Source organism: Mytilus edulis, chromosome 10 (genome assembly GCF_963676685.1).
Source record: "Mytilus edulis chromosome 10, xbMytEdul2.2, whole genome shotgun sequence".
NCBI lineage: Eukaryota > Metazoa > Mollusca > Bivalvia > Mytilida > Mytilidae > Mytilus > Mytilus edulis.
The window spans coordinates 9,956,932-9,984,904 of NC_092353.1; the positions used below are offsets into that span (position 1 = coordinate 9,956,932).

Here is a 27,973-nt window from a genome sequence, read left to right on the forward strand (position 1 = left end):
GAACTACTTTGTTACCCATGACAATTATGTACACTAAGATGGCGGATGTTTGATATGACATGGGTCAAGTCCGTCAGGTGTAATATTATACCGGTCGTATATGTTTGATTTAATAACTTAAGGTATTAAATTAGTGACTTAATGTACTATTGTGAAAAATAAATAAGGATAATGTGTTTTAATTGACCAATTATTGAAGGACATTTTGGATAAGGACAGCTATGGCGAGCAGTATGGCAGTTCCCCGTTCCTCAAGATCCGTAGGGTCGGGGAGGGGAAAGAATATGCCCCTCATTACCCATCCTATGGCTAATTTAGGGGACATGACAGATTTATCAATACGTGGAACATCCAGTCTTGGTTTACACAGACAGAAAACTGATGTATCGTTCAACAGAACAAAACAAGATCTTGGTGCCAACGTAAGGAGGTCGACCACTGCTGTCGAGAGAGATGATGATGGTATTCCCAATGGTAGAAAGAGTTGTCCAGAGAGAATACTACAATGGCCACCAGGTAAGAATTACGTTACCATACAAATTTTTCATATTGAGTAAATATTCATTATTGCGTAGTTATTCTAGTATAAGATTTACCCCAAACATGTGTCCTAAAATTGGACTTTAGTCCTAATACAACATACGTCTGCAAAATTCTTATATCAACGAATTATTTATTCCCCATACAGGACAAACCATAAACTGCCATGTTATCAATATTTTACATCAATGAAAGAAACCAATAAAACGTGTTAAATATTCGCTTATACCAACAAAGCATATAACCTCTTTGATATTCAACATTTCTTAATATCGTCTTATATCTAATCGTATGAATAGACAATTATCATCGTGCAGGTAGACTCAAATGATTTGGTCGTAAGCCATAAAGCTACCATAACTTGAATATTATAACTATAGAACTATGATATAAGATTATATAAAAAAAATAATGTTTTGTTACTTTTATTGCCTTTAAAATTTAATGTTACTATTTAAATGTCATTATAATAATATAAGAGCATGCCAAAACTTTCTTAGTTTGCGGTTCTTGTGCAGACAAAGAAGTTTTGACATACAAACGTAATTGAACTATAAGTTGTACGATAGTAGGAGATGAACTATGGAGAGATTTGGTTTTCCATGTTTCTTCACATAAATTAGTTATTATGAAATACTTGTATTTTTTAATCTGACAATACGACCGAGAGTTGTGTGGTTAACAAAATCGGCAATATTTAAACATCGACCCGTCCCAACTTACACACAGAATACCTTGTAAAATCTTTAAAAAAACCATTTAATGGTTGAACTTATTGCTAAGTTTCGTGTTAAAAGGTTTCTTACATTATTTGCAAAGAATTGTAATAATCGATTATCCTATCTTGTTTTGGGGATATATCTGATGAGACCCATTTTTTCACAGATCAGTGCGCGTATTTAGTACACAGTTATTGTTGAGTGTAATAAACATAAATTACCATTGATGCAAGCTGCTAATGTGTAATTAAAGTTCCAGATCGGTATTTGCAAATTAGTATATCACATACTCATTACTTATTTAATACGCGGCTTTAAAGATTTCTTATGCAATTTTCATATCTTTCAAATTTGATTTCAAATATTACAGTAGGTCTTTTCGAGAATTGTCTCCAATAAATTTAACATTACAGTAAAGAATTGTAATTATGAACATGGTCGTACTAAGTTTGGTTGCCTATTGTTTCATGTTTATATTAGTTATAGTTTTTTCTTCATTTTTTGGCCCAAAATTCACAACTGACTTGCATACTAAGCATTACATATCAAGACATTTCCGTATAAACCCCTTAGATACAATATACCGATCTCTGTTGAATAGTAAACGGCGACGTCTATGGCACGCCGTTATTATATTTATTCAATTTCGAGATATCTTATTTAGTTAAATAAGATATCTTATAAACTAATAGAGATATCTTAATAACAAAATGAGATATCTTATATATTAATTGAGATATCTGATTTATTAAATAAGATATCTTATTAAAATGTTTATAAAGATATCTTATTAAATATATAAGATATCTTATTTAGAATATAAGATATCTCTATTAATTTATAAGATATCTTATTAACTATATAAGATATCTTTTATATAATTTATAATAGAGATATCTTATTTACTTAATAAGATATCTCCATAAGTTAATAAGATATCTCTATTAGTTTATAATATATCTGTATTAATTAATAAGATATCTCTATTAGTTTATAAGATATCTCTATTAATTAATAAGATATCTTATAAAGTATGTATTTAAAAGATATCTTTATAAAGAAGTAAGATATCTTATATATTTTATAAGATATCTTAATAATTAATAGAGATATCTTATTAATTAATAGAGATATCTTATTAACTTATAGAGATATCTTATAAACTAATAGAGATATCTTATAAACTAATAGAGATATCTTATAAACTTTTAGAGATATCTTATTAACTTATAGAGATATCTTATTAACTTATAGAGATATCTTATAAACTAATAGAGATATCTTATTTACTTTCAAATTAAATAAGATGTCTTATAAAAATTAAAGATATCTTAATACTTAATAAGATATCTTGTTAAATAAAAAAGATATCTTCAAATTTGAATAAATATAAAAAACGGCGTGCCATAGACGTCACGTTATCTAGGATTATCTAGTTTTTATCTTGGCCAATATATTGATGAGCTATTGATTAAACTTCACATACATTCAATAAATACTTTTATTTCAGTGTTTCTGTTATTTGGTTACCTCCATTTTTTTGCGTAGTAAATACCACATGTTTGACAAGTTAATTCTCTTACTAAGGATTTCGTTTTCCTGTAAGCAAACACTCCACATGTTGTATTGTATAATACTTATATTATCTATATGAGAAGAACTAAAGCTTTTGTTTGGTTAATGTCTCATGTTTAAAACTGCAATGATTGATACGAAAAATAGAATGATCCTAGCTAAATGTGTATTTATCGCGCTTTTATCATGCCATTATTATCTGACGAGTGTGTATTTATTTTTGTCATATAAATCTTGCAGCTTTGTTTTGCTTTTGAACATTTTTTTAAATATCCTGTTAATTTTTTCCTCCAACTTATCAAGTGTGTGATTTTGAGCCACCGTATTCATACCGGAAGTCCACTTTGCCAACTGGCTTTCTTCCAAAAATAGAGGAAGCAGAGGAACAAAAATATGTTCATAGGAAAAATTCAGAATTTGACATTGGAGTTGTTGAATACACAGTCAAAGGAAGGAAGAAAGACCGCATTAAATTACCTCCCATTGAAAAAATAGTGGACTTAGTCAAAGAACAAAGAGGTTTTCTGAGTGGTCTGATTAATCTAACTGAGTTGTAGAGGCAAGCTTAACCAGACACCGTCTAAATATAATGGGCAACCCCTTTCTTAACTTGTCTTGTGTATGACTTACAACTGCTTTGTTTTCACAGTAAAGTTATGGGAGTACCGTGCTTTACCTTTAAAGCTCTGGCGGTATAGACTTTTCCGTCTTAGTAAGTTTGGTGGAACGTGGTATAGTATTGCTGTGGTTAGGTTAAAATAAATATTCAAAATCACAGGAAACGGAAATCAGTATATTGCCACTTTCAACTTTAGCACTGTATGATAAAAAGAATAATGTGTGACTGGTTTTACTATATATTTTTTGTTTGGCTTGAACATATTGTCGCTTTTGCATATTCAGCTTGAATTCGTACAATTCCCTGTTAATAATTTATTAACGAAATGAAACAACAAATTAGCAATACGATGTACTACTAGTATTTCCTATCATTGAAACCCACTTTTAAAGCCTTGTGATAAATAGCAATAACACTTTTACAGAAAAGAACAAGATTTACAATAGTAAAACATAGTATATGAGTGTTCTCGTTCAATAATGGAAAGATAACGATATTCTGCGTTACAGTATATGGTTGATGTTGCTGTCACATATAGCTTATACACAGATTCGTGTGCTGGTGTGTTTGATGTTTGATTTTTATGTCTGTGTATGTGTTGGTGAAGGCATTTCTTATAAAACAGATGTATATTCTATTTAAATGTTCAATTCGATGAATGAATTTAAAGCAATACAGAATAGTCGTAATCATGTAATACATTTCATTTTAATTTCGAATATTCAGAAATGTATTAAGTTTTTACATTACATTTAATCTGGTTGAATATCTAAATCGCATTACTTATAGCCCAACGTGATGATACCCAAATCTAACATGTTTTACAGTTATTCACATTTGTGTATTCATGGAACAGACAAGCGTTTATTAAATTCTGTTTTTATTTTGTAGATATATATATATAAGACTTTATTAGTTTTATAGTTCCACAAATTTAATTTAGAATCCAAATTGAAACTTAGAAAAAATAGACTTAAACCGATCATTAAACGATTCAAGATTCTCTAATGAAGAGTTACATATATTTCGCAATACTTTGCTAAACATCCGAACAAACCCAACAGCTGATGTTTTATTTATTTTTCTCGACGTTTTTAGATCAATTTGACTGGTTAATACTTTTTAATGTCGAATGCTGCCATTCTGTAATTTCAATTATTTTCACAAAACATCTTACGATTAAAATTTATCGTAATTTCTACCATGGAATACTTCCATGGGGTATAACTTACGAGTTTGTTTACTCTTAAGGTTTTTGGTTAATAATTCGCAGATCCTCAGTAAAGATTTAAAACATCCAACTGATTATTTCCATATGTTACAGAGTATTTAGTTGGACCCAAAGCAACAGCTGTCAAATGCGATGACTTACAGTTTTCTCCGGCTAGAGACAAAGTCCTAGAGGTAAATCTCTCTCTCTCTCTCTCTCTCTCTCTCTCTCTCTCTCTCTCTCTCTCTCTCTCTCTCTCTCTCTCTCTCTCTCTCTCTCTCTCTCTCTCTCTCTCTCTCTCTCTCGATCTCTCTCTCTCTCTCTCGATCGATGGATGGATTGATCGATCTCAATCAAAATTTTGCATCATAATTGGTTTCTCATGGACCCTTATTTTGATTATCATGCTATTTTCTATATGCGTTTATAAACATTCAAGATATTGTTCAATACAAAGGCTTATAGAAATTCCATTGATGGGATAATAGGGTTATTAATGCTATTATGGTATTTATGACAATGGGATGATTAGCGATTTAATTTATTTGCTTCGGTTAATACACAACAATAAATCTATCGTTGTAATTATGACTTTAATCTTTACTGTTTTAACTCCCTAATCCATGTAAATAACATTTGACCTGAAACTACCGCATAAACTTAAAGGGACGTTTGTAAGCTATGTGTAACAATCATAAGATTGATGGCTTTGTAATGGTTTGAAAACGGTGCACGGTACATACATTTAAAAGCAACCTATTTTCTGTTTGTTACGCAAGTCTATGGTGGATGTCAGAGGTTTATATTTATTTACCAGGCTTAAGTTATCTTTTTTTGTGTATACACCACAGCTTAAGTCATCATTCCTTTACATACCCCACAAAGTCATGATAATGCGTATTTATTAAAGTATAGATAAACTAAGAACAAAGGTTCAAAAAGATTTAATTTTGGTTTTGTGTCTTGACAACACTGTTTCTCAGGTTTTAATATTATGTTTTACGTTATTTTTGGTTTTCTATTATAAAGCTGACTGATATAGTACGAGAAAGACTAACGACAGGATATTACGGACTACGCCATCTTTTTAGAGCCAATGATCCTACTGGGCAAGGAAATGTGTCAAGGTAATTATTTCAAACCTAATAAACCGAAGATGTAAACCTTTTACAAATGTAAGTCTTTTGCCATGGTCTTGTTTTTCAGTTTGGTGACTATTGTTGTTGTTTTTGATACTCTTGAAGATACTGCTCTGCTCTTTGGTCGGGTTGTTGTTTCTTCGATACGTTCCCCATTCCCATTCCCAACTTTACTGTAAGAAAGAATCAGACAGTCCTTCCTAAGTCGGGAACGTATAACAGTACCTGAGTACAGAGTTATAGTTTGAGTTAATAGTACCAGAACTGTCATTTACATATTCTAATATAATAATATTCTGATATTCCTATCAAGATATTTATGTTTTACAGACCCTCCAAAGGCACTTTTTTGGGGAATAAAAATATGTATTCTTAATATAGATACACGTTTAAGTTATGAATCGAAATAAGATATACAGAGTTTTCTGCACATTTTTTTCTAATTGTCTTATGGTCATGAAGAAATATGCAATTTATATTAATAGATGTATAAGAAAATAAATAGACAAAAAAATGAATATTTATGAATGTTTTTTATTTACCGATAAGCTTCATTATTTATACATACTATAGATAATTCAGCTGATCTGTAACAATAACATCTTCATGCCTTACATATCATGTACTGTATTACGACGCTAGATTAAGACTCATGAGGAAAGGTAACACCCGGCTACCGCAAGCTTTATTTTTTTGTGAAGCCTAGGTGTTCGAGTGGTCTAGCGCGTCAACATATCAAGTTTGATTTTCATTTGTACACAATTTTATTCCAGAGAAGCATTGCTTCGGATACTCTATTCTTTGTGTGGATTTATCACAAGAGAACAATACTCAAAGTTTCTAAAATCGTAAGTATTTATAACTTATATGTACATGCGTAACACATGTATCTATGTATTACATTCAATAGACACTTTGAGGCATTTCTTTTGTCCATGTCACAGACTATACAATTTATCATCGTTACAACCTTGGCATCCCATGAATTCGATTTTTTAATGAAGCTTTTTGATAATCACCTTCCATGAGGATTTAGCCTTGAACTAATATTACGAATTCACCTGATGCCGAATGATATTTTTTTCGTGGATTGATTTCTTGATGTTTAATAGCTACACGTCTAGCGGTAGCTGTTTACAGGACTTTACCTTATCTGTATTGTTCATCTGACAACGTCTAGCGGTAGCTGTTTACAGGACTTTACCTTATCTGTATTGTTCATCTGACAACGTCTAGCGGTAGCTGTTTACAGGACTTTACCTTATCTATATTGTTCATCTGACAACGTCTAGCGGTAGCTGTTTACAGGACTTTACCTTATCTGTATTGTTCATCTGACAACGTCTAGCGGTAGCTGTTTACAGGACTTTACCTTATCTGTATTGTTCATCTGACAACGTCTAGCGGTAGCTGTTAACAGGACTTTAACTTATCTGTATTGTTCATTTGACAACGCTCCGGTTTACTTGCTGTTTTTCCACTGAATCAACATATACATTTTCCGTCACAAACCTTTTAAGGTGTGTATAATATAAAGAAACATTTGTCGAATCGTTACAAGATCTTCAGAATGTAGAGAAAATCTGACCAATGTCAAATCTTGAACTTGATTGACTATAGTTGGCATGATACTTTTGCTACACAAAACGTCCCTTTTCAGTCAATTAAACAGACATCTTGGGGAACAGCTGAAAAATATGGGCCCGATTTCTATACCCGGGGACTCTTTAGAGTGTACGTAGGAACCAGAAATGTAATTACGTCTTATACTTTAAAACAGATAAAGTCTTGTACCTTCGACAGTTGTAACCAGCACCACGGTGATTGACACCCACTTCATTTAATAATAGGATTGATCATACCCGACATGCTCAGTGGATAATTATACATGTGCATGCTGCAATTATGCTATAAACGACTGTAATTCAATATATTATTTCGCAACTCTTTTGCAACAAATGACCTGAAAAATAGAACATACACTGGCGCAGTTAATAAAGTGTCCTCAACTTTATAATTATCTATTCAATACTATCATGATTTTAAATTCCATATCAATGAGTAGTGCTTTCAAGGATACAATGCCGGTAATTTAAACTTCATTTCAATGTGTATTGGTTTGTATTAAAATTGAAGTCCTGGGGATATGACATTTCAATAACTGTCTATTTAAACTTGTGTTAAGTCAACAAATTCATATTGATAAGACTTGAGTTTTACATATATAACAGGCTTTACAGAAGTATGTTTATCATTGTGTCGTAGTCGCTAACCGCTGGATAAGTTTAAAAAAAGAGACATCGTTTTATAAAACGACTAATTTTCATTTTGTTATGTTGTGTCACATACTATCTATATTATGTAGTTTTTATGGCAATAAAGATTTGAATTGAATTGTAAATAAGGCAAGAATAGCCTCCTGAGTAGTTATGTCATGTTTAACATCCACATAGTATGTCAAACATGGTTGGATATAGATGTTATTTAATATAAGGACATGAAGTGGTTTTTCAAAATAATTTTTAAGAGGCTAATTACGCACCTATTTGCTCATTTAAAAAGGGTTCTTCAGAATGCACTGAGTACGATATAGTCACAATAACTTTAGCTAAACGTTAAACGATATCTTATAATGATATTTAATTAAGCGTTGGTAAATTACTACCCTCTACCATTCAACAATCATAATCTTAAGAATGAAGTTCAGAATAAAGTAGACATACACCATAGTGTCTTGTTTATGAAAGCATTGTCAATTGTATCAAACCAACAGTTGTTTCAGTTTTTTCCATAGTCTTTGCTGTTTGAATGTGATAGTTTAAGTATTGTGTGATTGTATGTTCTCGTTTAACAATGATATTTGTTCACATATTCTAGATATGCTATATCTAATTGACAGTAATGGTTTGTGTATGTTATGTGATCGTATTTTTGTTCTAGTTACAATATCTCGTTCTTTAATTTTCCAGCTGAGATATGCATGCTCTAGTTAATTTAACAGACTTGAAAGACCATATGCAACACCTTGGTTTTATAATGTGTACTGGCGTTAAATTCAACAACAAGAAAAAAAAACCTCAAAAATTAACAAATATGTAGCACTGGTGATGAAATAATATTTAAGACTTGTTAAACTCAATACTAAGAATACTAAACCCTAATATTCTTTTACAGTCTTGGATTGGAAGGAAAGGAAACCATAGCATTTGACAACTTTGTAGCATGTTTTAAAGAAAATGAGGTAATATTTAGCTTTCAAACATTTACAAAAAGGTAATTCGAGACTCAAAATACCAAGTTTGTTAGGGCTCTACCATCTTCAGTTTGTATTAGACTTTTAATGGTATGTTAAAAAGAACAACGTAACTATATGAGTTATTATCCTATAATACTATTTCTTTTTAAAGTTTGTAATAATTCATTTATACTTAGTGTTAAACTAGATAATAAGACAATAACAATCAAAACCAAGGAGTAAACAAGACTCATAGAACCAAACGACATTTACATCAACAGTTATAAATAAGAAACAACACGATATAAATTATAACGTTGATGAAACAGTCGACTTGTCTAATATTATATGTTATCGTTACAGACAGTACAAAAGCAATGGGTAAGCCCAGTACAGAGATCAGCATTAGAGGAGGCATTAAAACGGAGGCACCCTGAAGATAGACTTAAACTTGATTTGAAAAGGCACGATCCGTATACATCTGCACCATTCTCTGATACGATCTTCAAAAGTAAATTAAAAACTATGTAAGTTTACAAAGGGTTCTTCTCCTCTTTGATACTGGATTTAAAGCTAACTACATGAATGCATCGACTACATGACATAAAACGGTTATATTTATTTATTAAGCTTATCATTAAATATTATTGGTATTAACTGTTTAAAATTACTGTTTACAAAAATAAAGACCAAAATCACCAAAAAAAAATCTAAGGGCGAATTAACAAAAAAACCATTTTCTACCTTTTTTTCATTTAATTTTCAGTGAAGATGCTAGAAAAGTGTTCCCAGCAATATGCTTTGAACCTGATGGTATGATAGTTCCTCCACAACTACGAGAAGCATACGCACACATCGGCATTTATCTGCACGATTCAGACTTCCAAGTTTTGTGGGATAGGTGAGATAACAGCACTATATATATATATATATATATATTTACTACATAGAGTACAATTAGAGGTTATTCCTCTGTAAAGACGAAAATTAATATGTTAAGACTTACACAATAAATTTGAATCTAAATTGCTTCTTTAATGGTAAAAAAGAATATACTCCCTTTTAGTTTCATAAGATTTTAATTTAAAAAAATCCACTTCTGAACAGATTAATGTATATACAAAACTACATTTATTGGAAAAAGTATACTTACCTGAAAGGTTTAAATAAACCAAGTTTTCAATATTTTGAACAATTTTGCAATATGGATTTTGAACAACCTTGTTACTTAAAACATGGTCACCTAAACATAAAAAAAATGCTTTGTACTACTTACTGAAAAAGAAATATTTTTTATGTACAGATATGACACCGAAGGTTCAGGTGGTATAAGAACAATTCCATTTCTCAGAAAGCTTGGTTGTGATTTGAATCCAAGACCCAAAACATTCCACAGATCACATACGCAAGTGCCAGTCCAGCAACCACAGAGGCCAAAATCCGATCATTTCCTGTATAAATCCCTCGATATCATAGACAAAGTGCAACATGATGTGGAAACTGACACTGCATTGCAAGTTGAAAAGACAACAGAAAAGATAGGGAATGGAGTGATTAAAACGATAGAGAAGTCAGAAACAACGGTGGAGAAGGAAAGCAAAACAGAATCTACGGAATGTCAAACTAAAGTTAAACCAGCAAAATCAAAACTAAGGAAAGGGCAACCAAAATTAGATAACATTATAGACTGTTTACATTATAGGGTAGGTGAACTAAAGCGTTAATGTTCAGTATGAAATATGCCTATTTAAGTTAATTGATGTTATAGACCTTGGGAGGTGTTCTCGAAAATATGCTTAGATTCGTTGATTTTGCAATTTGATAAGGGATTAACCGTTTTGAATTCTTGGAGTTCAGTATTTTTGTAACGTTTGTTTTATACTGTAAAAGATATTTTAAAATTGACATTTCGTGACCTTTTGATTATTTTAATTACGGGATTTCAAATAGGAGCGATTCACAATGAAGAGTATCAAGTATTTCACTGCTCAAATAATAATATTACATAAAATAAAAATGATAACGACCAATGTGCATCATAGGTTTGTGAAATGTTGAAAAATGTTTATGTCTGTTGTGATATGTTTTCAGTTTGAAGAATCATACAACGCAATATTAACAGCATTTGAGTTGTTTGACCATTTGAGTGATGGATATATTTCCAGAGTAGACTTCAGACGTGTTCTCCAGGAATTTGGCTTTAACATTTCAATAAGTGATTTAGATCATTTCTTATCTAGGTAAGTTTCATATCAATACTCTGCCAGTTATAATTGCGGCTAACGTATATAGTTAATTTTTAGCGCTAAAGAATTGACAAGTTAAAATTTTGTAAAATGCAAATAGTTTGAAGCTATATATTTTGTTTCTTAAATGATGAAATGTCTAAACACTAATTCAAAATACTTTGACCTTAAAGTATCTTTAGACCAATATAAAGATTTATGCCTAATCAGTCTAAGGGAAATAATCAGTGAATTGTTTAAAATATTTATGGATATATATGACGGTAGATTGACTAAAACACAGTTTTTTATTTCATGTTTAAATCTGCATTATAGTTTATTATTCCTAATGTGACATTTCAAATGCATTCATGCCCAGCCACACAAATATCTAGCCATTAAGATAGATTTAGACATATATTCTGAGTCTGTTATTAAAATTGACAAAAGTAAAATGCATTTCTTAGATGATATCAATGGAAAGAGGGATATTCGTTTTATAATCTGGAACATTTTGTTTTTTGTTTTTACACACATTTTAGTATTGAAAAACTTTCAAAACAACTAAATGATAAGACACTGAGTAAAACATTCAAAAGCATATTTGGCGGGAGACTTAAAGGAAGTGCAAACACTACAATGGATAGATTAGCAGAGAAAACAGTTCAAGAAAAAGAGTCACAGGTAACAATGGGGAAAGCTGATGTTGGAAGTCGAGTAAGAAAAACTGCTTGGACTGAATTAGAAGAAAGTGACTCTAATATACAAATTGGCAACTCTAATATAATAAATAGACAATCAACTAATTCACATCAGAAAAACGTAACTGAGCGGAAAAAGACAGCCCACTTTGGAAACTCAAGTTTTAACAAAATGGCCAAAGCAATGCGAGAGAGGAAAGAAAACCAACAGTCATCAAGTGCAATTGTCGGGAACAGATGCTTTAGTAGAGTATCAGAAAGGATAACAGACAAAACAATCGACCAGGATAAACGATGCGTTAGTGTAGGGAATACAAGTATAAGTGTGGAAACAAAAACAACACATAAGTCCGTTAGTTCTGTCGACATCAGGTACCCACCACACATTCCCTTCTGTTTAAAACAATAATCTTACTATTTCTCACGCGTGTGGACCTTTCTAAAAACGTTCCTTCGACGGAAAGGATGATATAAATCTATTGAAGGCTCCACAATGTTAACATGTCTCCAATAGTTGTTTCTCGACAAGAGTTCTGACAAATACAAAAGCATTCGATACTTTTAAAGAAAGATGACTTCCGAATACTTTCTTAAAATTTTACAATGTGATGGAAGGAACAAGTTATTTCGTTATTAAGAGTTTAGCACACGCATAAACACGATTTGTTCCGTGAAGACAATATGTGTCTAATTATTTTTATTCAAATGTTTAAAAAATATGACCAAAAAAAAAGGATTGTTTTTAGAAAGGTATTACACGCAATATAGCACATAATAATTATATGGGGAATGCTTACTGATACAACTTACTATTCGAGGGAGATACTTGTAATGTAAGTTTTAGTAATATGACAGTAAATGTTCGAACATTGTGATTGGTGATAGGAATTAAACCACAATGTTTTAGCAAGAAATAGAATTTGAGCAGTTATTGTCCAAAAAGTCATTTGAAGACACCAACACGAGTTGTTTGAATGGGGCATTAGCTACGAGTGATATTAAAAAAAATATAAAATGATTTTGATTTTATTCAATTATTAATTAAAATGTAAAAGTGAAATAATTATTCATTTTTTTGCAGTCAGTTTGGTTTAATATTTTGGTCAAATAATGTAATAAACATTATGATGAATTATTCACTTTCAAGTAACTAATTTGACCTCATTGAGTCTGTATTCATATGACCTATAATTTAAACCCTTTAATAACTAGAAAGCAGTTATGTATGCACTAGTCGAGTTCAACTATTAAAAAGAGTGTCAACATTGAAAGTGAAACAAATTGACTGATTTGATAAAAAAAAAAAACTTTCTTATTCAGGTAAAATTAATAACTAACATACGGTATGATATGAAATCAAACAAACATAGAAAAATCGAAATGCACGTGTTTGGTATTTAATTATTTAATATATCTTTATTTATGTTTATATCTCGATATATGACCATTCTTTGGAGGTCACCCTGACAGCTAGTTAGAAGATGTCAAGATTAAGATACAAATGTATACACGAAGTGCTGATACATATCATATTGGGGATGCATCGCACATGTTTATTTTAGACTTTGTCAAAATTTTAGTATACATACATTTTAGTATGTTATAAATTAAATATGAGAATTTTAGTGAAATCGGTGAACACGAATTTTACAGCTAATGTCCCTTTATTAACGTGTAGTGTATTTTAAATACTTGTTTGAATTTGAAAAAAGAAAACATACATACTGCTCAGGTTCTACAATTAATTTTATATGTATTATGGTACTCATTGATCGAAGAAAAACATATTTGTCTCTTATATAAATGTATCAGTTTAGTTATATGTTCTGTAGCATAAGTTAAGAGCTTTTCAATTTTATGTTTTTATTTCACCAAAATTGTGAAGAGACACAATATAGCGATCAACTCCATAATGCATATATAACACATAATAAAACACACACTACACTTCATCCCTTTTAATTTTTCCTTTCTATGCTTCTGTAGGGCCAGTATAAGATCTATAAGGGGTCAACTGAACTACAAGGAATTCTTGTACAAGTATCAGAGCAAGTCAGAAAACAGTATGACTAACAGAATTGTTACAAACCAAGCCCATATGTAAGTAGTGTGAAACATCGCCCTTTGTTTCAACTTCATTAATAATTCAGATCATATAATAGAGAAATCGTGTCTTAGAATCTTTTTATTGTTATCGGAAAATCTTTACGTAGTAAATATGCTTTAAATTATCATTTATTCAATCATTTGTCATGTTTGTTCGCTTCATGTTAGTTTTATCCGAAAGCTTGCTTCAGCGCGTACAAACGAAATCTGAATGACCGCTTTAAATTGCATACAGGTTTGAAGTATTTATAGTTACTGAGTTGCTTTGAGAAGATATTGTACAAGCCTACATTACCTTGCTTCATAGTTCATAGCTTACTTCTTTGCATTAAAAAATGCCCTCTTTTTGCCATACTATCATACGTAGTTTATAGTCACTCAGTAGCATGATATTATTGTAACGTTATGTAGAGTAAATAGTAGCATCGCTAGAAATTAAAATTACGAGTTTTCTACTGGTCAGGTATGTTTTGTATAATTTGACCTCTTACTAAATAGAAAATTTATAGCAGACTAATAGTAATGGTAAAAGCTAGAAAATAAAATGCGGCTGTCTACGTTTTATTTCAAAAATATGTTATGTGAATAAAAGCACAAAATTGTTTCTATTTTTATGTTTCATACTTTATACTTAATATATACAATTTCATCTAGTTAAATTGTTTTATTTGATATTAAATTACCTTTCGCCTTCGATTTCAAAGAAAAAACTTAACAATGGACTTCATCCTCACACTATAGTTTTCGAATCTTAATCTTTATAAATTATGAATGATTTCAATCAAGGTTATTGATTTGATCTTTTAAGAGTTAAACGGTCATTTACCATAGCTGTTCATGTTGTCATAGCACGTCATTTGTTGTAATGGATACCGTGTTTCACAAGAAATAATACTAATCATCATTATTGATTCTCAAAGTATTTTGCTTCACATCATGGCTGTGTGTAGATTTTTATAAGTAAATACGATCTCAACAAAGGAGCACATGTAGAAAAGGATAAAAATAATTCATTCTTGACATTTTGATTTTTCATACGATTAGACATATCCAACAGTGTGACAGTTATTATTATACCGTGTTTTAGAAAAAGTGCTAATAACGTGCTATGCCTATTTGTTCATTGTATCTTGGAAGTGTCATGCTGATACACATATGTAATACACAGTGTTCAATATTATAAAATGGCAAAATTAGTGACAAATCCATTACGTCTGTCTGTTATTGGTCAATCAGTAAAAAAATATGAAAGGAATATAAACTTATCGAATATAAATATAACAACTATAAAAATAAATGTGAAAGTGAGGTATGTAGAATAAACAATGTATATGTATTGAAAACAATAAAGGAAGGAAAAGTTCTTTTCATTCTACATTATATGTTTCATAAAGAGTAAATTTCATTGCATTGTATTAAAATGCAAATTTCTAATGTAATCAATTTTTTAACTTTTGTAATTTTACTCACACATATATTTATATCGCTATCAATTAATATATAATAATATTTGGAAATGCAATGTCAATGTTAGAAGTGAATATTACTGTAATTTATAAAAATGAAGAGATCTTTCATATCGTACTCTTCAAATGTTGAGTTCAATATCTATTTTTTAATTATTAAGTTTCGTTTTGTTGTATTGAAGATTTCAACATGATTCACAACCATTGCCAAACAGTAATTTAAGCGTAGAGGAAATGGAAGCTAAACTTGTTGATTATTTCCATGGAGATTTCCTCAAGCTAATGAGCTATTTGAAGTGAGTAGCAACTTGATTTTTTTTGTGATTCTATTTACATTTGTAGAAGTATTCTTCTTTATTGTACAGTTCTTGTATTCATACCTAATCATAGCATATATGGATTTGAACCGACCTCTAAACGATCCAAGATTTGTAATGAGTGACACAGCTTTCATTTTAATTTCATTCATAAGACACTTTAACATGTGACACTTGTATGACAAGAGGAATGCTACTTCTTAACTTAACAAAACAGATCAACTGATCATTTATAAATGTCACATAACTTGAAAACTACAAAGCAAGTTCCCTCTCATTCACTACATTACATGTTAAAATATTTGTTTTCTAAAATAAATGCTTCTATGTACAGACCTAGAATGTGCAACAGTAGTAATACTGTTATTTGTATTTGCTTTCAGATCATGCGATAAGTATGGTCTGGGTGTAATTACTCCTCATGAGTTTCGTGGTGCTTTGGAGAAGAGACTTGGGTACACAATGTCAGATAAACAGTGGGATCAGTTGAAAAATGATGTTGGACAAGATGCAGATGGTCTTATACCTTACAACAAATTCCTCCAACTTTTCGATGTTATGTATGTATTTTATTTGTTTATGACGCTATATACAACAACTAAATGTAATGAAATGGACTTGAGCGAGTGACTAATTAGAGATTGCTACATGACGTGTTTGTTTCTTCAAATGAACACTGCATTTTCTCTGATTATAAACGCAAACACTAGTAGCAGTCCAATGTCTTAGTCAGCATATAAGATATCAATATACACGATAAGCCGACTTACTAAATATAAATTGGACAACAAAAGTCATTAACAGTTAGATGCAAAAGAGCTTTTTTGGTCATTTTTATAAAATCCTGTTTTCATTGTACAAAATAATTTTTTTTCTCGAAAAACTAAGAATTTTCTTATTCCAGGCATAGATTACTTTAGCCGTTTTTGGCATAACATTTTGGAATTTTGGGTTCTCAATGCTCTTTAACTTTGTACATTTTTGGCTTTAAAACTATTTTGATTTGAGCGTCACTGATGAGTATAATGTAGACAAAACGTGCGTCTGATGTATTTAATTATAAGCCTGGTACCTTTGATAACTATTTAGATAACTTATATTGCTATTTTAAACTTTCATGTTACTGAAATCGTGATGGACATTTTTAACTTTGTTAACATTTTTATTGTGTAGCAAAGCGAACAAAAAAAGGTATTTAGAATATGACTAGACATAATATATGTGGTATGTGGATATGTATACTGTGTTATAGCACTCATATTGTATAAAGAGCAACGGTCAATGGATGTGTTTCAGCAATATATTGACATAGCGATTTGTTTATTACTAGACTAAGCTAGCACATTTGTACAATCCAAATGTAAATCTATAGTGTGTTGGTGTCCATATAAAAACATTTTAATTGCATGGCTAATGATAAACTTGATAAATATGACAATCCTGTTAGATTTCGAACAATATATTATATATGGTGTTACAATCAAGGCAACATTTTTTTACGAAATATATTTATATTTATATTTATATCTTCCTCATTTTCGATAACCGTTAGAAAAATGATGTAATAATGTTTGTATTAAGTCCGTAAATATAGAGACAAAAACATTAATTTCATCCATATATTACTTGTTATTAGGCATAAAATTGAAACTTTAAATACACACTAGTTATTAAAGAATTAAAATGTACTTTTTGTTAAATTTTTGTTTATGCAATGACTTCGGGCCAAAAAAATCATACCAGTGAACATGTGGTATCTTTGAATTAGGGTGATGCTGAAGTATGTTTTATGATTTGTTCTCATATTTACTTCCATTATGTACATTTTAAAGGCCGGGATCTTGGAATAAAAAACAGGAAGGAGGGGTAGACGTTGTTAAGGTTGTAAAGTCAGACATGCCAACACCAGCAGTAGTAGAATTGTTAATGAAAGAGAAAGCAAAGACGTCTATATCATTTAAGGAGGTTGAGAAACCAAAAATGGATGGATCAGGAAATAGAACAATTGTAGAGGTATATATAAAGATTTCTGAATTGTGATAAATTTGTCTAAAATGTTACCATAATTGCACTGAAGTTGGTTAGCTAGTATAATTGAATCGGTTTATCTAGATGAAATATCGTGGTCAGGAATGATATTATAATTCCATAATCATGCGTCTTGTTTTGAATTTTAAAAACGAAAAAAAAAGACATAAAAATTCTTCCAAATCATATTTACAGAAATATTTAATGAATTCTGATGTACGTTTAAACATTCATCGCAAGTTTTATATTGGACATTTGTAAAAACAGACATTCGTGTCAAAATACTACTTCATAGTTCTAAACAGATTTATTTTTCTTTCAGCTCAAACGACTGCTCGAGGAATTGTTCAAAAACAAGTTCCACACTTTTGATAAGGTATTTATTATAATAAAGATACCGTGATTAAGAAATCTACTACCTGTCTTATACATTTTCAATATATAAATAAAAAGATACACTACTTCCACACACAGAATCTATAACTCGTAACCATGTTGTAGTTTTTGAACAGTGGACACCGAGTATTTATCTTATAGGTCTGATTTCTTTCCGACAAACTCTGAGAGAAAAAAGACGGATAGTTCTTTTGAAAAGACTGTTGCTTCATTGATAATGTATGCAGACACCGATGTCGTTTTAAAAAGTCGCGAGTAGCAGCTGCAATCTGCTGCAATGTCCTATGAGTTTGTGAAATGTATACTTGATAGTTATCAAAGTACCAGACTTATAATTTGATACACCAGACGCGCGTTTCGTCTGCATGATACTCATCAGTGATGCTCAGATCAAAATTGTTAAAAAGCCAAACAAGTGTAAAGTTGAAAAGCAATAAGTGGATGAAGTTTGTATATTTCGTTCAACATCAAACTCAAAATGACTAAAACAGTAGCTATTCATAATATGTGTATGCATGTATTAGAAAAAACGCCACGATAGAAAAAGATTTGTATCTTCACATATTAAATTATGAAATCTTCTGCATCCTGGTATAACCGATTTGTTTTTTTAACTATGTAATAAAAATGATCTATTTTTATCGATAGCATTTCAAACAAATGGACAGGAAAATGATGGGAAGAATGAGTAAATGGCAGTTTGGAGCATTGATCAAATTGTAAGTAAAGCGACATGTTTGTTGTAGGTTTCAGTCTATGTTTAAATTTCAAAAACGTAGGAATGACATAAAGCATTTTTTACCCTACAGTTTAATAACAAAATAAGTAATGAAATAGTCGTATATTAACCAAATCATGTTTTTAATGATTTCCCATGGTTAAACTGAGTCGTGGCTTTCAATAAATTGGTGGTTAAGTCCACATAACATTCTTTTTTACTTACAAACGAGTAACTATTAAGTTACATAACATTACTTTCATCATATAACATAGGAAAATACCTGTACCAAGTCAGGAATATGGCAGTTTTATCTATTCGTTGAATGTGTTTGGGCTTATGATTTTGCAATTTGATTAGGAACTCTCCTTTTTGAATTTTCCTCAGAGTTCAGTATTTTTGTGATTTAACCTTTTCATACATATATATGTCTGGTATATTTACTTCCAGGTGTGGTTTATCAATGAACCAACAGGAACTTGATAAAGTATGGGCCACACTCAGTGTCGCTAATGATGGAATGTACAGCTACAGTGCACTTATACGACACTTTATGCAGTTTAAAAATAAAAATAAAACAGCAGAAAATGTTTTAATTGGTGAGTTTAAACACAACAGAGCACAACAATTAGCTGATATTATATTTGTTCTTGTCACGATGAAGTATAAATGAGTGATATATCTTAAACATGCAATGACGAATATGTGTCAAGTTGAAACCTTTAGAATACCATATCACTAAAACTTTGTTTCTAAAACAAATTAGCAAATATCGGCACCTCAAGATTTCCTCTTTCAACCCACATTCTTTTTCTTTAAATGTCCTGTACCAAGTCAGGAAGATAGCAGTCGTTTCTATGTATGTAGGATTGTCGTGTTTTGTTGCATTTCAGTGTTTCTGTTGTTTCGTTGTTTTCCCTTCATAGTTGATGTGCTCCTGTCAGTTTAAGTTTGTAACCAGGATTTTTTTCTCTCAATGGATTTGTGACTTTTGAACAGCGGTAAACTACTGTTGCCTTTATATGTAAACTTGTGCCTTGATTTCCAACTTATTAGCTTTATATATTTTTTTTATCATTTTATACAAACTACCTGTATATATACTGTATTTAATCAAACGAATACGTAATTATATGGTAACTGAAATAAGTGAGAGAAAAAAGAAGTGAATAAAACAAAATATGGTTTGCGTGCATTAGATTTGTCGTCTGTTGTTTGTTCACTTCAGTGTTTCTGTTGTTTCGTTGTTTTCCTCATATAGTCGATGTGTTTCCTTCGGTTTTAGTTTGTAACCTGGATTTGTTTTCCCTCAATCGATTTACGACTTTCGAACAGCGGTATACTACTGTTGCCTTTATTTAAGATAATCATTATGGTTTGTTTTACAGAGGACACTACAGATGCTGTAGAGCGGGCCCATCAAGTTCAGAGAGAGAGAAGAGAGAAGAAAGCACAAGAATCGCATATGCCTATAGAAACAATTGAACCAGAACATCAGAAAACTGCACCAACTTCTGCTATGTCAGTGAAGAGTGTTCGTACAAAGGATTTGCTAGTTAAGGTGAAACCAGATGTAAGTAAATTAATCTAACCTCTTATAGATTTATGGGGAGATAATTGGTTAATGAACTACACTTGGTGACTATATATATTTGTTATAGGGTGCCCAAAAAATATATGGTTAGTTACCATATAGGGTTATCAACCATATGGGGTTTGTAAGGAGTTACTTCCCATTCAAAACAAAAATAAATCTAAAAGGTTAATACAGATGAAGATTCTGATAAGGATCGATAGATAAAACAAATTTATAGCTAACATGTTGTTATTATTAGCATTTTTTTTGTATAGACAATTGAAAGTAGGTTCTTAAGAATGTTAAAACAATTAATCACTTCGATATGCCGCTAGTTTAAACATTACCACATGTGAAAATAGTCGGTAAGATAAATTCGTGTGTGCCATTGACCTTATACGATATATTTGAGAGCACCCCATATGGAATTTACTGACCCAATATATATCGTATTACGTCACAAACACACCATGTAACTAATACTGATTCAAAGTTATTGTAAGACTGATTACAAAAACATATTCTTAATACGGATATGTAATGAACTGATCATTTATAAGTGGGATATGACATAAATTTTACATTTTTTTAAGTTGAACAATATATATTATTGTGTTGGGACTGACATACAGTTATTATAATTACTTTTTATGACAATATTTTGAAAACAAACATTTTAAAGATTTCAAAACGTCTGCTTTCATATTTAAACATTATATAAATAACATAGGAAGCATCTGTATTATTGGTGAAATATTATTGTATTTTATGCATTTAGGTAATTAGCAACTGGGAGGGACTGAAATCTGTTTTCAAATATATAGACAAGAATGGTTGTGCGACAGTTAACTACAACGAAATTACAGTAAGTGGCTCATTCGGAGAAAATGACTATTTATTATCCTTTATGTCGCAAATTTTTTAACACTTAATACATTGTATTCCACTAATGAGCGCAATTTTAATTTTGTGATATGGAGACTCTTTTGTTTATGTATTACATTTAAAACCATCATGTCAATATGCCTGCAATAAATAAAACCATAGATGGCAGTTGATTTTTACGTTTTTCATCAGCTAAAATGTTTCGAACATTCAATACTTATTCGCAAAATAATTTAAAAAAACATGATAATGAATAATAGATAGAGATAACGATTATATCATCTTCATATTATTTGATAGAGAAAGAAAAGAAATTAACTCCTTAAATCTGCTTTACAGGAAGTTATGGAGTCGATGAAGTTTAACCTCTCAGCAGAAGAACTGAAGGAACTAATACTGAGGTTTGATTTACAGAAAAATGGAAGGTAATATTTCTATTTAGGAAAACAATATGTCCTTAACATTATGGTCAGGGATACTGTAATGGTTTTTTAAATACTTTACTTCTGCAATAAACGTTCTTACTATCCTCCTTTCTTCTTTAACTGATGGCGTTCAGAAATATTGTGACAAGCTATATTCAACCAATAGTATCAAAGTAGATGGTTTATGGTTAAAAGGATCTACTCAAAAATATTCAATTACAAAATCTTTAAAACTTTTCAATACTATATAAAATGAGTAATGTCTACGCTCTTCATTCGTTTATATGTAATGAGCCGATTGTTTTTACTCCCGACTATAACATTTTATATGAGTGTGATATAGATGACGGGTGATTCATGTACAGTAGGAGACGATTACTCCCTCGAAAGCACTAGTCTCGAACATTTTAGAGTTCATTCGATTCTTTATGGTTTTTTGTTGTTGCATTGACTTGTCTCTTTTAAATTGATTTACACGATTTTAACATCGATAAGGTATCGGTAACTTGATTAAACAATTATACTTCGTACATAAAATGAATATGATTGGTAATAATCTCTATTTAATGATAAAACTCGGCACACGTGATTAGGAAGTTTAATGAATAATTCTATACAAATCTATTGCAGTCTTTTGAATTAGTCAGTGTTGACTAAATTTCGTGATAATTCTATGATTTTGTTTACCCATAGTTATTTATTTCTTAACAAAACGACGTTACATATATCTGTATTTTGATTATTTTCAGATTTCATTATTTGGAGTTTATGAAATGTTTTTCAAACCGACCTGTACCAGCGTCACGTTACAAAACCCTTGTCTACAGCAAACACGCACACAAACTAGAGCAAAAAGTAAGTAAAAAACTACTGTGGTTGTTATAAACCTTTAACATTAATTTCCACACGATGAAATTAAATTGAGCTTCGAAAAGTAAAGACCCTTACATAAAGTATTGATGGGCTAACATAAAACTAATACATCTATTTATGCAAAATTGATTAAAACTTACAAAAATACCATTATCTGCTGTAGATTGAAATTGCATATGTCATCGCGTTCGTTTCCTTTGTTTTTCTTCATTTGTTAAGAAACACATAAAGAAAGTAAATGGTCTAAATCTTTGGTTAACTTATTCATCCGTTGTTTACTTAATGTTTAACCTCTTATTCTTTATCACAAAACATTCATAATATTTTCATCTGCCGGATCACATTTTTTAGCTCTTGCAAACTAACAAAGCTATTTACCTTGTTAAACATTTTAGGTTGCTACATAAACGTATCAAATTATTTGGCAAGTTACGATTTCCCTGTAAGTAAAAACAAACAGCTTTGAATCTATGTTGGTATTAAGTTAAACGTTTGATTGAAATGTGTGATTTACACCGCTATGAATATATTTGCTAATTGGTGACTAATCACTTCTGCAGGTTGCTGCACGAAACAAGGTAGTTCTGATCACGATCTTAAGGATCAAATGCTATATGTATATGTTCATTCGCATAAATATGTTATAAATTATGAATAGTTGAAATGTGAACAGTTTCAGGGAAAATTTCAGAATTGAAAGCTGCAAAATTATATCACGTTGTTTTGTTTTTTGTTATCTTATCCTTATATAAATTTAACAAGTATTTTTTTTATCATTAACCATTTCAGAGTTCAATCTCGTAAAATCTGGAAAAGAAATTGCAACATTGAGAAATTGTTCACAATTTCAAATGTTATTTGCATACCTATATTTGGGATATTTAGAAACCAAATTACAAATATAAGTTTATGTTCACTTTTGATGTTGTTTATTGTACCTTTCTTTGTTTTTACTTAGTATTTACATTAACGATCATCATACGCTCATTTGATAGGTAAATAAAAGCTTATATTTAATATTGAAGAGTCGATTGGTCTGATGCTGTTAAAAGGTATTAAACACGTTATTCTTAATAAAAGGTGAAATAAAGATGGTAAAACAAATTCAGGGGATAGGGCTTAGTATACCAATGGCAGAATTAATCGATGAGATACCGAAAACATCATTGCAAAATTCGACGATACAAAGAAAAACAACAGTGTAAGAACATATACTGTTGTTTTCTTTGTCTTTTTTTAATTTGAAATTTCGTTTCATTTCTACTTACTTTGAGTTTAAATATCGTTTATAACTATAGAGTTTAAAAAACAGCATCAGAACATGTTTAATTTTATATGTAAACGAACACCATGTGTGTCCTACTCCAGTAATTTTCCTAAGCATCTGATTCCACAACATAACTGTGTGATGTTGGTTAATACTTTAAAAATATTTGTCCTCACCTTGTACGTACACTGATAAACAATTATGTATGACATTTTGAAGAAATTAACGTCATATTTGGCCCTGATTTTTTGCGTGGACAATATTTATTAATATTGTTTTATTTATAACATTATGTTTGGTTTGAACATGCTAATCTGCACCATTGTGCTTGCTTTATGATCTGACATATATTCATAATTATTAACAGCAACGGGACATAGGATCAGCCACTGTGGCACAAGTAATAAACAATATGAGAAAGAAGGTGACACTTTCTATAATCTAGTTGAATCATAGTGATTAATGCATTATACATATTATTTTTATGCATGATTTATTCAATTATATATATCTCTGTTCTTCGCATTTAATTTCAAAATCTCAGATACTGTTAAGCCACATAGACTAATGAATGCAGCTTCATATACTATTAGATACATTGACACTGTATTATTTCGTAGATTTATGCATGTAAAACGAATATCATACAAACAGTGGCACAATTAGTTTGCACTTTCTTTGACGTTAAATTTCAATTCTAATATTTTGCTTTAAATTGAAAACATACATATATTTCCAGTAGAAATTGTAGCTCTTATTTTTAGTGAAGATTCTATCCGTAGTTTCAATTCAGAGATTCCAATATTAGTAGAATGAATGTCTAGTATTGATGAAGAAACGTGAAGAAGGTCATATTTGCATTAGTTTGTTGTTTTGCAGTAACTGTTCATTTTAACATACATTGTTTTATTCTGTTGATACCATTCTTGCTGCTGTACATAAAACTCTTTTATTTTGTTAAGTTTTCTCTCAATCCATTTATGACTTTCGAACAGCAGTATACTACTGTTGTCTTTATTTCTTATGAACATAGGGATGCCTATTGTAGAGAGTGCTTGAACTAGCTATACTATTTCACGTTTAAATTGCATGATTTGGTGACTCCCTGGTATCGTTTTGAATCATAAGATAATTTTAGTTGTACATGTGTATCAAAGAAAATGCGTAGCTGTTTCTTTGGAGAAAGGAATATTATGTATTATTTCACTTTTTAAAAATTGAAAAAGCTTTAAACATTTTCTAGGTTTTTGGCATCGAGCAGAGCTGAAATTGTCGAAATTCGGATTTTGTATAGTAATTAAACTCATCAGCAATACAAGGATTGATATTATGTACGCCGGATGCGCATTTCGTCTATAAGTGATTCATAAGGATCTCTCGAATAAAAAAAAGATTAAAAGGCCAAATATAGGACGAAGTTGAAGAGCAAGGAGGACCTAAAATTCCGAAAGGTTTAATCAAACGGATACTGTTAATTTTATTACATCAATCCTACAAACTTGACTAAACCAAAGTCAGATGAACTTCGCTTGAAGTCTAATGATTTCAATTTTGTATTTTATTTTATTTTTCATAGTCTTTAGCTATAAATGTTTGTCTACTTTAAACCTTCCAGTTGAGTTCAAACACTTAAAAAAAACCACTCGAACAACTTTCTGATAGGTTGCACATGTTTCATGTTGTGTCCATTGAATGACAACTTTTAGGAAATTAAAAAAAGACTTTCCTATTTTTTAATATGAACAATCGTTACTTCGTGTAATGATAACAAGACGCCGTGAATAATAGAATGATAAAATTTTAGATAAACATGAAAAGTGTAATGGGGCAGATATTGATGATTCAATTAAGTGTAAAGAATAAAGACTGCAACCAGTTTGATCAAACCTCGTTAATACTAGATACCAAGTGTCACATTGATTCCTGTATGGTTAAACTGACTTTTCAATATCGTATAATAATTCTTTTTCTGTACATTTGCAATTTATACAATAAGAAAAGTACATGCACAACTAATGTACTTTTAGATTAGTATAATATATTTGTTTTAGTTCAACAACATTAATATTAAACTTATTACTTTTATAATTTTATATTGCCGATGCACACTTTCTTTTGAATCAATGTTTATTTAAGAATATCAACTACTTACAACTGATTGTTAATAATTTATATTTATAGATGATGAACGAACACAGAAATCTAAAGAGAGCCTTTAAAAAGATGGATCGTCAAAACAGAGGTTATCTTAGTGTTATGGATTTCAAAAAGGTTTTGACAACTTGCAAAGTTAGCTTTAGCAATGAAGATTTTTACCATATCCTCTCCGAATTTGACCATAACATGACTGGAAAAATATCTTATCAGGATTTTCTAACAACTTTCATGAATGCAAATATATAGAATGAGTAGAAATAGTGGCGACGCAAATCTGAAGATACTTTTTTTGGTGCATTTTTAAAGCAAGGACTAGTTTTGTTATGAACAATTTTTCAGCAATTTAAAAGAAAGGTTCAGATAGCATTTAGCATGATTTTTTTGTTATAGAATCAGTAGTTGCGAATAATACATCTTGCTTATTTCTTACATATTTTTGCTATTTTTTACTTTTGGATATTTCAAGTAAAGCTCGTGTTTTAAACTTCTTTCTGTGCCAAACAAAAATAAAGGGCAGATGATATTAGATAAACTCATAGATACCAAAAAATGACATAATCTGTAATTATGTTACTATTCTGTTATATTTGTTTAGATACTGTTATGTTTTATTATTTTATAGTCAAATATTTTTGTTAACTTATTCTGTGATAATAAATGTTTTTGTAATGTTCCATTGTTACATGTACGTCTATTTGTTCGCAATGTTCATATTTAACTCATTATATTTGTAAGAGAGGTAGAATCAAATGTTTAGGCAGAATTTGCATTTATTCATTTTTACTCGTAAACAATTAATAAGCATTTAGAACAATGTTTATAAGCTTTAAATCATTAAAATACAAAACATGATATATTATCATATCTGTCAAACAATTTAGGTAGTTGTTTTAAATTGGTTTTCTTTTGACCTGTAATGATATGTTTATGTCTCATTGATACTCCTACTTTTATAACCTACTTAACAATAATAAAGTAGTTCAATTAAACCATTGGTATTTTTTGTTTGTATGATCCACCAACGATAGTAGAGGGCCATAATGTTTCTTGGTCTGTAGGTTCGTTCGTCGGTTCGTCCGTCTGTCTGGCTTCAGGTTAAAGGTTTAAGTCAAAGTTTTTGAAGTCCAATCAACTTGAAACATGTACCTATGATATGATCTTTCTTATTTGAATTCCAAATTAGATTTTTGACCACAATTTCACGGCCCACTAAACATAGAAAATAATAGTGAAAGTTTCAGATTAAATGTTTTGGTCAATGTAGGTTATGATGAAGTTGCAGTCCAATCAACATGAGACTTAGTACACATGTTCCTTATGATATGATCTTTCTAATTTTAATGCCAAATTAGAGTTTTTACCCAAATTTTACGGTCCAATGAACATATAAAATTATAGTGCGAGTGGGGCATAGTTTTTGTTTATTTATGTTTTTAGGACATATGCATTGAACTCTTTATGCAATATGGCATATTCATTCAGTCCTCTTTCTGCTGGAGTATAATAACAACACCGATGTCAATGAACATAACAACCTGATACACATTTAAAACATCATTGGTTTCATTCATCAGAGATCACATTCAGTAGATATTAGCAATTTTAGCCATCGTAAGGCCTTCAATACTTTGAAGAAAAAAACCATACCGTATAGTTGCCTATAAACGGCCCCTAAAAGAAATAAAGACACATTTGAAACATCATGGGATTCACTCAACAGAGTTTAATCGTTGTCCAATGCAGTACATGCAAGCAGTTATTGGCCATCGTACGATCTTCAATGATGAGAAAACCTA

At 30.5% G+C, this 27,973-nt stretch overlaps 1 protein-coding gene across 14 annotated transcripts; it reads left to right on the plus strand.

Annotated features, from left to right (window-relative positions):
- Positions 1 to 27,167, plus strand: LOC139493354 (EF-hand calcium-binding domain-containing protein 6-like). 14 transcript variants are annotated; one of them, XM_071281698.1, is made up of 23 exons: positions 1 to 516; positions 3,138 to 3,353; positions 4,778 to 4,857; positions 5,693 to 5,790; positions 6,576 to 6,650; positions 8,977 to 9,043; positions 9,401 to 9,564; positions 9,804 to 9,938; positions 10,341 to 10,740; positions 11,129 to 11,277; positions 13,950 to 14,063; positions 15,718 to 15,831; positions 16,236 to 16,412; positions 17,685 to 17,865; positions 18,203 to 18,256; positions 18,925 to 18,995; positions 19,445 to 19,593; positions 20,383 to 20,567; positions 21,349 to 21,435; positions 21,795 to 21,880; positions 22,630 to 22,735; positions 23,149 to 23,195; positions 26,202 to 27,167. In XM_071281698.1, the coding sequence occupies exons 1-22, from the start codon at positions 222 to 224 to the stop codon at positions 23,158 to 23,160; spliced, it is 3,015 nt and encodes a 1,004-aa protein (XP_071137799.1). In that variant the 5' UTR covers positions 1 to 221; the 3' UTR covers positions 23,161 to 23,195; positions 26,202 to 27,167. The 14 variants fall into 14 exon arrangements, with proteins under 14 accessions (XP_071137799.1, XP_071137791.1, XP_071137798.1 ...); XM_071281691.1 differs by lacking the exon at positions 13,950 to 14,063 and adding an exon at positions 11,805 to 12,335 and having other exon boundaries at positions 89 to 516; XM_071281686.1 differs by lacking the exons at positions 13,950 to 14,063; positions 23,149 to 23,195 and adding exons at positions 11,805 to 12,335; positions 24,388 to 24,444 and having other exon boundaries at positions 89 to 516.
- Positions 27,168 to 27,973: the final 806 nt, after the last annotated feature.

Excerpts from the sequence above, each read along its gene's own strand:
- LOC139493354 (XM_071281686.1), top strand. The coding sequence starts at position 222 with ATGGCGAGCAGTATGGCAGTTCCCCGTTCCTCAAGATCCGTAGGGTCG. Across the intron at positions 20,568-21,348 it reads TAGTTAAGGTGAAACCAGAT|GTAATTAGCAACTGGGAGGG; the intron begins GTAAGTAAATTA and ends TTATGCATTTAG. Across the intron at positions 24,445-26,201 it reads TAAACAATATGAGAAAGAAG|ATGATGAACGAACACAGAAA; the intron begins GTGACACTTTCT and ends TTATATTTATAG.